General features: G+C 39.6%; 3 protein-coding genes across 4 annotated transcripts in view; all 3 read right to left on the bottom strand.

Moving 5' to 3' along the window:
- Positions 1–3,323, bottom strand: part of hoxb3a (homeobox B3a) — a 51,374-nt gene extending 48,051 nt beyond the window's left edge. The window contains exon 1 of the mRNA XM_056234656.1: positions 2,886–3,323. The gene's annotated coding sequence lies outside the window, so the exon portion shown is untranslated. The remainder of the gene's footprint in view (positions 1–2,885) is intronic.
- Positions 3,324–5,676: 2,353 nt separating this feature from the next.
- hoxb7a (homeobox B7a) lies at positions 5,677–9,601 on the bottom strand. Its single transcript, XM_056234677.1, has 2 exons — positions 9,076–9,601; positions 5,677–6,059 (listed from the first exon to the last, which is right to left on the bottom strand). Exons 1-2 carry the CDS (start codon positions 9,497–9,499, stop codon positions 5,803–5,805), a joined length of 681 nt encoding a protein of 226 aa, XP_056090652.1. The 5' UTR covers positions 9,500–9,601; the 3' UTR covers positions 5,677–5,802.
- A 1,976-nt stretch (positions 9,602–11,577) lies between these two features.
- Positions 11,578–13,778, bottom strand: hoxb8a (homeobox B8a). Of its 2 annotated transcripts, none has more exons than XM_056234675.1 (2): positions 12,785–13,778; positions 11,578–11,978 (listed from the first exon to the last, which is right to left on the bottom strand). In XM_056234675.1, exons 1-2 carry the CDS (start codon positions 13,206–13,208, stop codon positions 11,662–11,664), a joined length of 741 nt encoding a protein of 246 aa, XP_056090650.1. In that variant the 5' UTR covers positions 13,209–13,778; the 3' UTR covers positions 11,578–11,661. The 2 variants fall into 2 exon arrangements, with proteins under 2 accessions (XP_056090650.1, XP_056090651.1); XM_056234676.1 differs by having other exon boundaries at positions 11,578–11,975; positions 12,785–13,776.

Below are 13,778 nucleotides of genomic sequence, written 5' to 3'. Positions count from 1 at the left end.
TTGATTTTCAGAAGCTTTGTCAGCCACTCATAACAAGGGATTTTTGAGTATGTGGATGGTAATAATGCCTAATGTTATCTGTTTGTAACAACAATAATACGATTTGTTTTAGGTTGATCAAAGAATAGCTAAAACTAATTTTAATTTTATTTTAAGCTCTTTAAGTATATCTTTGAACGTATATATTTATATGTTAACAATAATTCAAAATCTGTAATTATCCGTGTTCTGAAATATAAATCACTGAAGTTATAAATGCCACAGCTATGCAAATAAAATGAGAGTGGCTGTACTTTTTTACATTATGGAAACTCAATCTTGTGACTGAAATTACTTAGAAATCATATTACTTAGGTGCAAAACAGTAGAGCCCTGAAATAAACACAAAGACTAAGAGACAACCCATATCACACATTCACTCTTTATGACATTAAACAGTCATACAATCTCCAAGCATTCCCTCCCCGACCCCCCCCCCCCCCCCCCTCTCTCTCTCTCTCTCTCTCTTTCTCTCTTTCTCTTTCTCTTTCTCTCTCTCTCTCTCTCTCTCTCTCTCTCTCTCTCTCTCTCTCTCTCTCTCTCTCTCTCTCTCTCTCTCTCTCTCTCTCTCTCTCTCTCACAAACACACTCTTTCCGGTTACTATGCCCACTACCAGTCCAAATAAACACTTATTGCTTGGAGTATGTACTTCCTAAGAGAGAACGCCAAAGAAATAAAAAAGGTCAGCATGACGTTAAAAACTGGCTGTGGGTTTTGGCGAGGACACACACAGCTCGGCTCGCACTAAGGCCTCGACGCACTTCATTCCATGTACAATGAAATAACCTTGGAGTGGTCAAATGTTGATATTCTGGATAGATTACAAGAAGCAAGAAAGCAGAGATGGAGGAATATAAGCCCTTCAGGCCACAGATTTTTTTCAGTGAGTGCATCTGTGCCACAAATCTCCCCCAAACGCAGACACTTCAAAGAGCAGCAAGAACAGCTAGGAGAATTTACAGCCCCTACATTCTTTTACGTTTCACTGCCACCGGGCCGAGAACCCCTCCCTGTCTTTCCTGTTATCTGCGGCTGCAATGTGTGTGCTTTGCTGCATACAACATTTAAGAGGTTTTATAAATATTTAAAAGCTAAAGCACACATCTGTTGGTGAGTGGCGAATGTTGGTGTGACTTGATAAAAGTGGAAGAAAAGATACTCTGCGCACACGGTCGCACAAGCACTCACACGGCAATAAAACGTGCTTTAGAAGAACACTAAAACACATTCTCACACTGCCATAAAACGTCACGTCACGCGCTGGCGTGCGCGCGCGTACACACACACACACACACACACACACACACACAATACAGCAAACAAATGCGCACTGTAATAAATTATCGCGCTCTCTCTCTCTCTACACGCTCACACACACACATACCCAGTGCAATAAACACACCCTCAATCGCCAGTGTTGGCGAAATACAAGGATGAACACTAGATGGCGCCAGATAGCGGGGAAAGGGCTCGTGTGCTTGGATTTGTGTCAGAAAGGTCTCAACAACAGGCTTACCAGATTCATGCACCTCGGAAGATGAAACTAGGAAAATGTGGAACAAGTTCATTAAATACACATACACGTTTTGATATATAAAAATACTAGATATTTAATTGTTCATTGTCTATTGGATGGATACTCTTTAAGACTGTGAGTATAAGAAACAGAGAGATCCTTCTTAGAGATGTGATGTTGATTCCAAGCATTTTAGTAATTACGTAGTAGTTATCTAAACAAAAACATATATAGATAGATAGATAGATAGATAGATAGATAGATAGATAGATAGATAGATAGATAGATAGATAGATAGATAGATAGATAGATAGATAGATAGATAGATCGATAGATAGATTCTCAAAACAGTCTCTCAAAAAGCAAGTGTCATTTTTTCCTATTTAAGGAATACATGTTTGTATGTTTTGTTTTTGCAAAGAGTGGTTCGTCATTCATTTCCAACATTAGCCTATCCTTGTTCCATAAACGTTATAGCGTGTTTAGAAAAATTAGCATTTGAACAAATGAACACCGAAACTCCAGGAACGTTACAAAATTGCTGGACGGAATGGAATGGATGAGAACCGAGAGAGGAAACATGTCAAGCAGAGCCGCGAGGAATCATTACGTCCCTCTCACTGCAGCCGGTAGAATAACCTGGAAGGTTTGTTCATCTGATCTGGAAGTGAAAGACGTCCTATTCAGAACAAGAGGAGACCCTTGGGTATTTTGGGTATTTTGAACATATAATAGCCTATATGTTTCACATAACTCTAACGATTCAATAGAGGCCTTCAAGTATTATTACCCTATATTCTAGCTATATTTTTTGTCTATCAGTTTGTTTCTTTTTGCCTTTGATTTGGGGCGGTATTAAAGCATTTTACCATCTAACTTTTAATGTCGTACTGAATAAAGCATTTTTGTACTAAATGACTATAGGTAGCCTATATAAGGCTAAGATCCGATTGGCAAGACAACAGCTTCTTCAAACCTCGCCCTCTCGCCGCAGCCATGACTGCGCTCCATATCATAAATACAGTAGCCTAATGCAGTGGAAAACCCGAAATCAGCACATCCGAATCTCTGTAAATGCACACCATGCATTAGGTCTAAATACTTTGCCGCTGACCAGAAGAAGAAAAAATACATGGAAAGGCACCAAAACGCTTATTCCGCTCCTCCCAAGATGGAAATGAATAATTGGATTTAGATAAGGTGTTTACTTCTAAGCTGTTGTGCACGCGCGGCTTATTAGTAGAGTACATCCATCAGTGCGCATGATTAGGCTTGGTCGAGTTCTTACCTCAGAGAAACGAAGCGGTTGCGAGACAATGACAGACTTACCTTTGTTGATAATTCGTCACCCAGCACCAGGACAGAGAGGCGCAAACCTCTCGCCGTAGCTCGCGCTCGGTAAGTCCTGTTGCTCTTCTTGGTCCCGCCATTAGAGCGAAGCAGTGAAAATGACAGCGGCACCACAGCTTCCATCCGCTTTAGTCAACAGGAGTCAGACCCCCGTATGAAAAATTAGATGAGACCCTACTGCGTGTCCAGATCTCAATAAGACTCCATCGCAGTGGTTATCCCAATCACAGGCGGCCACATTAGCATAGCAGAGAGGAGAGGAGGCTGTTCTCTCCCTGTTCCATTTGAGAACATCAGCCTGAACAATGCTCTCCGACTGTATAGATTTTCAGTGCTGGGCAAAATATACTATATAAAAAAGAGCTAGAACCTTTAAGGAGCACAGTGAAGCTACATTAAGTGCCGCGGCCAAAAGAATGCTGCAATATAACCACTTGGGAAATCATAAAAAGTTCATGTTCACGGTTACTCGTCCACATGACCATCCTCGGCCAATCCCAGGACCCAGGCACTCATAAAGTTCTATCACAAAGTTGTAAATTTTCATAAAACAACAAGGAATTTATTGCATTTCTTCATGACTGTTTTAACAGCAGTAGCTCTGCCGTCGCCATCTTTTCCCTATACAATCGCAAGGAAAATCTCATATTTTTCGTGCTTGTTTCAATGCACTGCTTTACTTAAGCTAGCTGAAAAGCTTATTAGTCGAACGTGTGAGATATTATGCTTGAACATGTGGTATTTGTGTTTTTGAAGCCGAAATATAACACCAATGCGGTTTGACATTTAAGGCAATTTGCAGGCATCAGCTTTAGCCTAATATAAAATGAAACCATCCAAAACAATGTCGCGAATGAAGGGAGATCAAAGTTACAACAGTTAATGTTACGGTGCTATAAACTGGTTAGTGACTAAGACAAATATTATTATATTATTATTATTTTATATAGGATTGGATATAGTCTAACTAAAAAGAGGATGCTTGCTCTTTATTTGTAATATGGCCCAGCTAAGGATTACGTTAAAATCAGAGCCATAATATCATACAGTAATATGAAATACGAAAACATATTATCCGATTAATATAATTATTATTAATACTTATTTATTTGATTAATATTTAAGAAAAAAAAAAAAAAAAAAAAAACAGTCTGCGATTCAAACAGAAAGACTTCTCGTTGGCATACCGTAATACATTTTATTATAATTAAAAATAAAAACATTTCAGAACGAAATATTTAGGACAAAAACATTTGCCGCGTTATGGCAACTACGCCTATAGGTATATGCTATGCTATACAGTGTAGGCTAGGCTATACACTGTATAGCATAGGCTACACTGCACTAAATAGGCTAGGCCTTCACGACAATTTCGCAATGCGACAAAAAGCAGATAGCATCCAACAGTTTTTTTTTAGTTTTTTTTTTTATCAAAATAAGCAAATAGAAATATGGATCACTTACAGTGTTACAGTTTTGTCTAAATCGGAAAAGGTATTGTCACAAACTTTAACTGCTGCTACAAGATCTGAAGCCAGAAAAGACCGGCCGCTTTCCTATTCTACTGATTTTTTTTGTTGTTGTCCCTTTTATGGCGTTTCCGGCTTTTTATTGATGCACTAAACACATTAGTTTACAACCCCATAATATAAACGCCTTCTTTTGGTCTCACACGACACAGAACCTGTCACTTCTCTACAAGAACTCGGCTTGACCTGAGGAAAAAAATTAAGTCACAATAAACAAAAACTATTGAATTGATGTTCAAGAGGCAACGACAATGACAAATCAAAATAATATTACGCCTATAGCGTATTAAAACAAACAGTACACTAGTCCTCATTTTTAAACTGCTTTGTGAGATAACTGATAATTACGAAATCTGCTACATTATTTCTCATTTATATTTAAAGATTTAATATAGAAATATATATTATTTCAATGATTAGGCAATATTTTGTCCACAACAGAACTATTGTAATTCCCAAATAATCCAAAAGGATGAATAAAACAAAAATGTTTTAGTAATAGCCTAAAATGTAACTGTTAATTTAAAAAAAAAACATATCGAAGATGTTTAACCTGGTAGTGAATATAAATTATTAACTAATAACTAAAAATAGACAGACAGGAAGGATGCTTCTGATTCTGCTTCTGAGATTATTATTAGTAGTAGTAGTATTATTAATCTACGGAGTCTTTTTTAGGAACTGTTTTAAAAAGGCAGGGGTCTTTATAAAATATAAATATATGATTGTGGTATTATCACATTCAGGGTTATTTGGCACAACAATGTTGTGATTTTACTCCGACTAGAAACGAAAAGCAAGCAAAGAATACAGAAAAGAAAACTCCTGGAAAGGCAAAAAATATCTTTTTTAAACATCTTGTGGTCAGCAGTACAGTTTATTTGAACACTTATGAACAGGGAAAAAATGCTTATATGTACACATAGATAAGCCTACATAACAGGGGTATATCAAAATGCATTAGAATGCAAAAAAAATAGCTTGCTCCCTTCTGTTTCACCCCACAGGTCGAACTTAATAGGCACAAAATAGGCCTGTTTGTTTCAAATATATGATATATAGAATTATTAACTCTAATATTAAGCCTATATAGCCCATATAATGTAGGCTATACAGTATGAGTATACATGTATTACATATCTATATTATAATGCGTTTTAAAATTACTTGTAATGTATTAGCCTACTATATTTACGAGTCTAAGATATTAGACACAACTAATCTAACACAAGTTACTTAGGTAAACGACATTGACATTTTGCCCACAGTATTCTAAGTAGCATTTTTGTTTCAACCCAGTGAATCCTGAATTAAAGCAGGTCGAATGATAATATACAGCACAGTCTATTTGTATGCCACTTGCGTCGCTACTCATCTTCCTCTTCCTCGTCGCCCCCAATTTGGTCAGCAGCAGGAGAGCTGCGGCCAGTTGATTTGTTCTCTTTCTTCCATTTCATCCTTCTGTTTTGAAACCAGATTTTAATCTGGCGTTCGGTCAAGCACAGGGCGTGTGCAATCTCTATACGCCGCCGCCGTGAGAGGTAACGGTTGAAGTGGAATTCTTTCTCCAGCTCTAATGTTTGATAGCGGGAATATGTCTGACGGCCTCTTTTCCGGTCCGCACCTGTGGGAAATACGGGAGGAGGGTCAGAAAGCGTAAAAAGTATGAAAATATGTTTACCAAAAACACTAGTAAAAAAGAAAAATCAGTTACAATCAATAAAAAGAGTTCGAATGTTTTTCGATGGTTAAAATGAAAACATTAAAATGTCTACCTTTGTGAATCATTATTGGTCTGGATGAAAACGGAGGATTTCAAGAACTTATAATTCATTAAAAGCATTAAATATGAAAGGCTATAGCCTAATTATCGAAAAATCACTCACATTTAAGCAAAAAAAAAGTAGGCTATTTGTGAATGTAAAACAACTATTTTAGTATTTTCAGTAGGGCTTATACCAACCAATACACACTGGGGGGAAATAAGACTTACGCATGGCTGCTTGATTCTAGGTGTGTTATTATCTTACCATGACAAAGCGACCAGTCATTATACAAACACATTCTATGCTATTGAGATTAGCGATTGTAAATATTTAGATTCAACTTATTAGCTTTTCATTAATTTTTTTTTGTTTTTTGCACAGTGCCTTGGTGAAATCCATTATTAAGGAAAGACTAGTTAGCTATTAAATCCTGAGATTTAAAAAGAAAGCGGTCATCAAACCCAAACGTGTCTTGAAGTCTTCTAAATTATATTTTGGATGTTTATTCCTTACTTGAGGTCACATTAACTATAACCTTGTAACAATAGCAAAACGAAACGCACACATTGAATTTAACCGTGCGTCTGAACTGTTACATGCATTAAGATCAAGATACAACTCTGTCGAATTAAAACTGAACTTTGAAAGGTAAAAATGCATCTTAAATATAAAAGTGGAATGTAATTCAAAAGCAAAATGAAAGTAAACAAATACCCCTGCTGTAAGTGTATTCTCTGGCTTGCACACTCCCGTGACTCATAATGGAGCCCTGGCGTTCAGACTTCCTTCTAAACATGACCAAAGTCAACAACATGATCTAGTTCCCTTACACATACGGGCTGAAGTATTATATCCATCTAGATAAAGAAGCCATCTATGTAAAGTATCCATCTTTTAGCTGCACGTTTAGAGAGAAGAAATCTAACCAGATGTTCACAACCTTGTCCATGCACGGTCAGTGACTTTCTGCTGTCCCTGCGTTTCCGTTTCCAGCAGACTGTCGACAAATGGGTACTGCTTTGTGCTTTTTGAACTTTTTTATTGCACTCTTCAGTCGTTTGTATCTTACTTCCGTATTGTCGGCAACGCCGTGACACTTCTTGTTGATACTATAGCCTACTATCTAGCACAAACTGTGCAAAAACATGAAGAATCTGGGTGAAAAGCAGAAGGTATAAGAGTAATAGAGAGAGATAAATATAAGTATTGTATTTAAATCCAAGCAGATACCGCTATTTCGTTCTTTCAGGGGTATAAATTAAGTGCATTATGTCTGTCCTCGCAGAACGAAACGCTTTTACACGAGTTAAAACAAGGACGAGCATTGTGTTCGGTCACTGTTCAGGGTCCCTGACGTACACAGTCTCCCCAATGATAGACATGGAAATAGAATTTCATCTGGTCTGTGTGAATGTGTCCGTCTGTGAATAGTGAAAGAGAAATAAAGTGAGGGACAGAGACCATCTATGTGAAATATCGAACGAAAGCACGAAATCAACCGAAAAGGCAGCTGGCCCCTATAAAGACATAAAACCTTGTGGTTGGGGGGGCAAGGCCCAGCGTAGTCTGATATGTTAAAATGTGTAGAAGCAAAATTACTACCTTTTTTGAGGTGTGTATAGCCTATGTACTCGCGAATGTTTATTAGGGCCTGGTTTATTTTCATGCGTCTACACCAGCTTTGGCGTATCAAATAGGCTGTGTGGCCTTTACAGCAGACATGGCAGTGGACTAATCTGATCTTTTTTAACACAAAAAATAAACGAATGAATAAAATTTGTATAAGCAGCTTCCTTTAAAAAAAAAAAAAAAAAAAGAGGCTTATTCGTGTTTAACATCAATATTTACAAAAGTAAAATAGCTGCCGTTATTATTAAAATTAAAATAATTGAAAATAATTGAAAGAGCTTAAAGTGTCTCACTGTACTTACAGAGTAATAGGTTAACTATGACACATTCGTTGTGGCATTTCACACGTAGAACGAAAATGTATAGCTACACCATCGGCTGGCAATGACTATCTGCCAGTAAATGTCAACAAATTTGCTAATGAGGTATCTGTTTCAAAACTATTTATGTTGTTGTATTTTTACACTAGGCGCTAACAAGAGAAGAAGCGCCCTGGGTTGACAGTTGACTGATAGGAACGTCGGTGCTCGTGCGGAGTGTCTTGAGAGGCCGTTGAAAATCATTAAAAGAGAACTTGTCGACCTTCTTTTCAAATGCGTCAGCCGGGACGTGTGGTGGCTACTCGCGTGAAAAGTGTTATTACTACGAAACGCAGACGATTTGTTAAAAACCCTTGTTCAGCGAGTCGGTTATCTTGGACGCATATCTTGAGTCGTATGTTTTGTAAAACTTCCAACACATGCCCACGCACACGCACGCAGAAAGGCACATACATGTACAACATACTGCATATAAAACACACCCAGACACAGATACAGTTAAATTACTGAGAGTATTTTAAAACAAAGGCCCACCCAGCAGTAACATACCCTAGAAAAACAAGGCCCCGCCCTCTATATAAAAATATAAGGATTTTTAATGCAATTGCTTGAGCACATTCTAACTTAACGATGGATTCATCTTCCTAACTAACTTAAAGATGGATTTCCAGCAGAATACATATTTGTTAAAGCTAAACATAATTCATCCAAACCTCTCATACTGTCCCCTCCCTTTTTCCACAAAACGCTAAATAGTCTACTACTAGGATGTCTTGAATTATGGCGACTAATTAGTCGTAAAAAAAGATCTGAAGAAAAGAACACTTTTTGAAATGACTTGGTCGCTCCCCTTAACCTGTTTCCCTCCCCCTCAGACATACATACGCACACCCCTGTCCTCAAGAAACATTCAGTTTTCACAGACCTGTGCTCCTCATCCACGGATAGATTCGGAGGTTGTTTTCGTTGTTTTGATGGTGGCCTCTTTGCTCTTCCTTACCACTGTTTTGCGCTTTACAGAGATCGCCAGCGCTCACCATGGGTAGATTCGGATGGTCAAACAGAGAGCTGTGCATGTTCAAAGAGACAGCTCCCAGCTCATACGCAGTGGGGTACATGCCTTGAGTCTGGCTGGAAAGACTAGCACCGTTAGTGTACATGCTCGGCAGAGAGGCAGAAGATGTGGAGGAGACCGGTGCACCGGTAGAAGCCGAGCCGTAGCCGCTGGCCCGTTGCGAACTGCACGAAAAGGCGCAAGAAGTTTGCTCGGGAAACACGCCACTAGAGAAGACTGAACTCGCCACTTGGTATTTGGAAAACAACGCGTTCGCGTAATACAATGAACTCATAATTTGAGAAGTGATTTATATGCCAAGAAGTTTTAGTGTCGGTTTTACGAGGTCCAATGATATATTACAGAATTACAGTCTAGATTTACACCAAAAATCACCCCTTTTTCCTCAGGGGCCACGTGATGGGCAGCACGTGATGAAATATCCTCCAATGGGTGTACGGCTTCCCAGAGCCCTGTCTAATGTGGAGAAGGGCTACACAGCTGACCATCCACATAAATTTGTTAAATTATTCACTTACAGCCAACGGTACCTACAGTCAACACAAACGCACGGGAGAACACACAAATCGATAGGCTATTGAGAAGGTTTCTGTAATCACCAAATCCGCGCCAAGCAATAAATAATTGTGGGTTGTACAAACTTATAAATGAGTTCAGGTTGTCCAGATTTAGGAACATGCCTCCTGTTTGGAAGGGCACCACACAAATAACAAGAAACCTATTTATTTCTGTATTGATTTTCAACACTATTTCCTCTTGTCACCGGTGCAGTGCCCCAATCTCATCACTGCATTTTTGCAATTTCTGTACAGTGTCCGTGTCAAGAGTATGATGACTCGGGCTCTTACTAGTTTCTGCTTCGAAGCATCCCAATAGCCTACGCAGTCACCACCAACTATAGCCATTTCCATGGCGACGGACTGGTTCAGTGCATCCCAAATAGTTTCCCTATACATGTTATTGCTAATGCATGCATGTTCACGCGAAAGCTCTGAGTCTTGTCGTGAAACCTACACTCTGGATGTTTGAGAAGCCCACATACCCTTACGACAGTAATTCACCTGACATGATGTGCTCCCATAACTCAAATACCCACATTTAACAGAGTTCAGCACGATGAAATTTCGTTTTAAGAGATTTTTGATGTAGATTCACGATAATACATAGTCTGTTTCTGTTTAGTGGCATATTATATCGTGTCGTGTTACGGTGTTGGTCTGACAAAATAGTTATGAGGTTTTTCAGTTGTGGTTTGCATGCCGCCTCTCTTTTAGTTAAATTATCTTACTATAAATCAAGAATTAGACCACACTACAAGGTATTTTTATGAGATTTGTCATCATTAACAATGTGTACTAATCCATATTTGTGCTTATAATAATATTCTTATTTCTAGAGGTTTTTTTGACTGAAGCGGACCTTGGAACCGCACATTAACGTGAAATGATGTTGAGGACACATGGTGTCACGGATTCTCGCTTGTAAACTTTATTGTGTCCACTTTCTTCCGGTGCCTCCAGTTTTAGACATTAAAATACAGTTAAGAATGACAACAAAACATATAGTCATCTCATAAACTACTTCACCAGCAAACAATGATTGTAAACAATGGGTCACATGACATCATTTTAAAATTTCTTTTTTATTATGTTTATTCATTTTTATAATCCACTGTGCGCATGCTTACCCCAAGAAAGGAAGACAACAAAAAAACCATCGATTTAAGAAGAACCAAAGAAGTGTAAAAAGAGATTCTACGGCATAAATAGGCAGTTTCATGTTGTTGGAAGTCATTAATTCTACATCATCATCATCATCATAACATATAAGTGAGAACAGTTAAAAGTGCACCATTTAACTTAAAACTATACAGCTGCCAAGGTAATTGTTAATGACAATATCCTAACAATAGAAACATAAGTTTCACGATAATTATTTCACAAAGAAAGGAGACTAGCTTTAACACTATCATACTCTGAACAACAGGTAAAAAGTAGAAATACTCCATGTCCTTCGTCTTCCTGAAGTTCTGTGGTCACCATATTAAGTGTATAGTAATTTGTCTAGTCCCAGTCATTTTTTCTGTTCCTTCCTCGAGTGCAAGATGTAACAACTCGGCTTGATTAAAATGTCTCTGTGAGACAAACCTCCCATGCAAACACCGTTATCCTCTTCATCATTGTCTGTGTTTTATTTTCCCTATTTATTATTTGCCGTTTCGATTGACTGGCACACGCACACACACACACACACACACACACACACACACACACACACACACACACACGCACACTCTCTCTCTCTCTCTCTCTCTCTCTCTCTCTCTCTCTCTCTCTCTCTCTCTCTCTCTCTCTCTCTCTCTCTCTCTCTCTCTCTCTCTTTCGCCCTCACACACACACACACACACACACACACTCACTCACACACGCATCCGCTCTACATTTGTTTTTCCTTGTCGCAGTCTTCGCCGGCCGACTGTGTCCCGGATGCCTGTTCTTTCTCCCGTTTCTCTTTTTCGATCTGCTCTTGTTCAGACTTGCTGCTTGGAAACTTGTCCTTGTTGTTTTCCTTTTTCCATTTCATGCGACGGTTTTGAAACCAGATTTTGACTTGTCGTTCTGTCAGTCCCAAAGCGTGTGATACCTCAATTCGTCTCTTGCGCGTTAGGTAGGGATTGAAGAGAAACTCTTTCTCGAGTTCGAGCGTCTGATAGCGGCTGTAGGTCTGGCGACCTCGCCTCCGTCCGGCAGCTACTGGCAATAAAGAAGTTTTTAGATGTTAGTCAGAGCTCAAAACACCCACCAAATCATAATTTTAGAATCAAGTTCAAACATATTTGTGAACCAAAAATCCACAAAGCAGCTTTCCCGCAAAATGAACATCTACTCCAGTAGCCTACATAATCGCGTTGCATTATTAGTTTAAGGGTAGGTTTTTAGTGTAACATGGAGACTCCCACAGTCTAACACAGTAATTAATGTAAAAAGCTCCACCATTAAAAATATAAGTAGGCTATCCTACCACAAAACTTACACACAATAATGGTTAAACACTAACTTCGCAGTAGAGTCGTCAAAAGCAGTCTAGTATTTCACAGGTTCAAAGGATTAGGAACAGCCATAAATGACATAATCGTTGTGAAACGACCACTGTGTAGTGAAATAAACTCGAGGCTCACTGTAAGTCGTTAAAGGCTGCAGTAAAACTTTGACCTGGGTGAGAAGTGAGAGATCAGCTGTGGGGCAAAGTCTCACACATGGAAACAGCAAGAAAAGAAGGGGCTTTTCTCTCGCCCTCTTCTTCCTCTCTCCCACACTCCTGCCTTTCTATGACGGGGTCATTAAACTGTAAAGTGATTCACAAGTTTTGAACACCATAAAACAATAAAACCAGCTATTGTCCCCCCTCTTCTCGTGCACACAGGAAATGCAATTCTAAACCTAAACTGCACTGATTTTTTTTCTTTCTTTCTTTTTTCTTTTTTTGTGAGGCAAACTCAGGTTTTATGTCACTTCCACAGACACACACAAACAACGCGAGCTGACCGGCAGAGGCTCACCTTGAGGTCGCATCCACGGGAACAGCTGTGTGGGCGACGGACTCTGTTCTGCGTTGTCCGTCTCGTCGCCGATGCCCCCCGTGGAGAGTTTGCAGTCGCTATACTGAACCAAGTCGGCGTCTTGAGCACTGAAAAGTGTTTGCCTCTGGAGAGCATCATAACCGTAGAAGTTTCCCGGCTCGCCGTGACAAGTTACCGCACAGGGACTCTGCTGGTAAGGCGCTGCGGAGAGCGTGGACGCGCCGTGGTGGTAAAACTCCTGAATCTGAGGGGCATGCTGGAAAGTGGCCCCGGTGCCTGGACCGTACACGACGGTGGGTCTCGTCCCAAGGTCTTGAGCAAATCCGCACTCGTAATAGTTCGGCCGTAGAGTGTCTCCACTTTTGTATTTAGTGAAGAGAGAGTTGACGAAATATGAGCTCATCTTTTGATGTTGTTGTATGTGCTGATTTTGTTCAAGAGTTTGCGTTTGAATGTCTTTATATCAGCGCTGTAGCTACAGAGAGTTGTCAGTTTCACAGCTACTGAGGTAACAAACAATGCAGCAGCAAAGCGTTGAGTTCCAATATCTGAACGGTTTGCGTTCGTATACCTTTGTTAAAACAACTTATCTAAAGCTTCCATAAGCATGTTCCCACTGTAGAGTTCCAGCATCACAATCCTGGTGAATTCCGGTGCCAGTTCCCAACCAGTTTTCTATGATTTACTCGGCTGCAAACGAGTAGTTTCATATTTTGCGGTGTGTTTTCAGGATCATTTGCATCTTCTATAGGATCCTCGTTCCATTGGCTTCTCGCGTCCCCACACGGACACTGCTCTGTGCGATTCTGATATGAAGGGAGCGGGAGAATGAAAAAGAGAGAAAAAGAGAAAGCGAGTGAGAGAGAGCTGAGAGGGATAGAGCGCGAGGTAGCAGGAGAGGGAAGGGGGGCCAAGGGAGAGAGAGGAGGGGAGAATATGCACATTAATATGTTCAAGCGGGCAAGTTAATGAG

The sequence above is a fragment of the Rhinichthys klamathensis genome, unplaced genomic scaffold, assembly GCF_029890125.1.
Source record: "Rhinichthys klamathensis goyatoka isolate OS25496 unplaced genomic scaffold, OSU_Roscu_1.1 h1tg000401l_1, whole genome shotgun sequence".
NCBI lineage: Eukaryota > Metazoa > Chordata > Actinopteri > Cypriniformes > Leuciscidae > Rhinichthys > Rhinichthys klamathensis.
The sequence above is the reverse complement of the archived record's forward strand: the minus strand, read 5'-3'. Positions and strand labels throughout refer to the sequence as shown.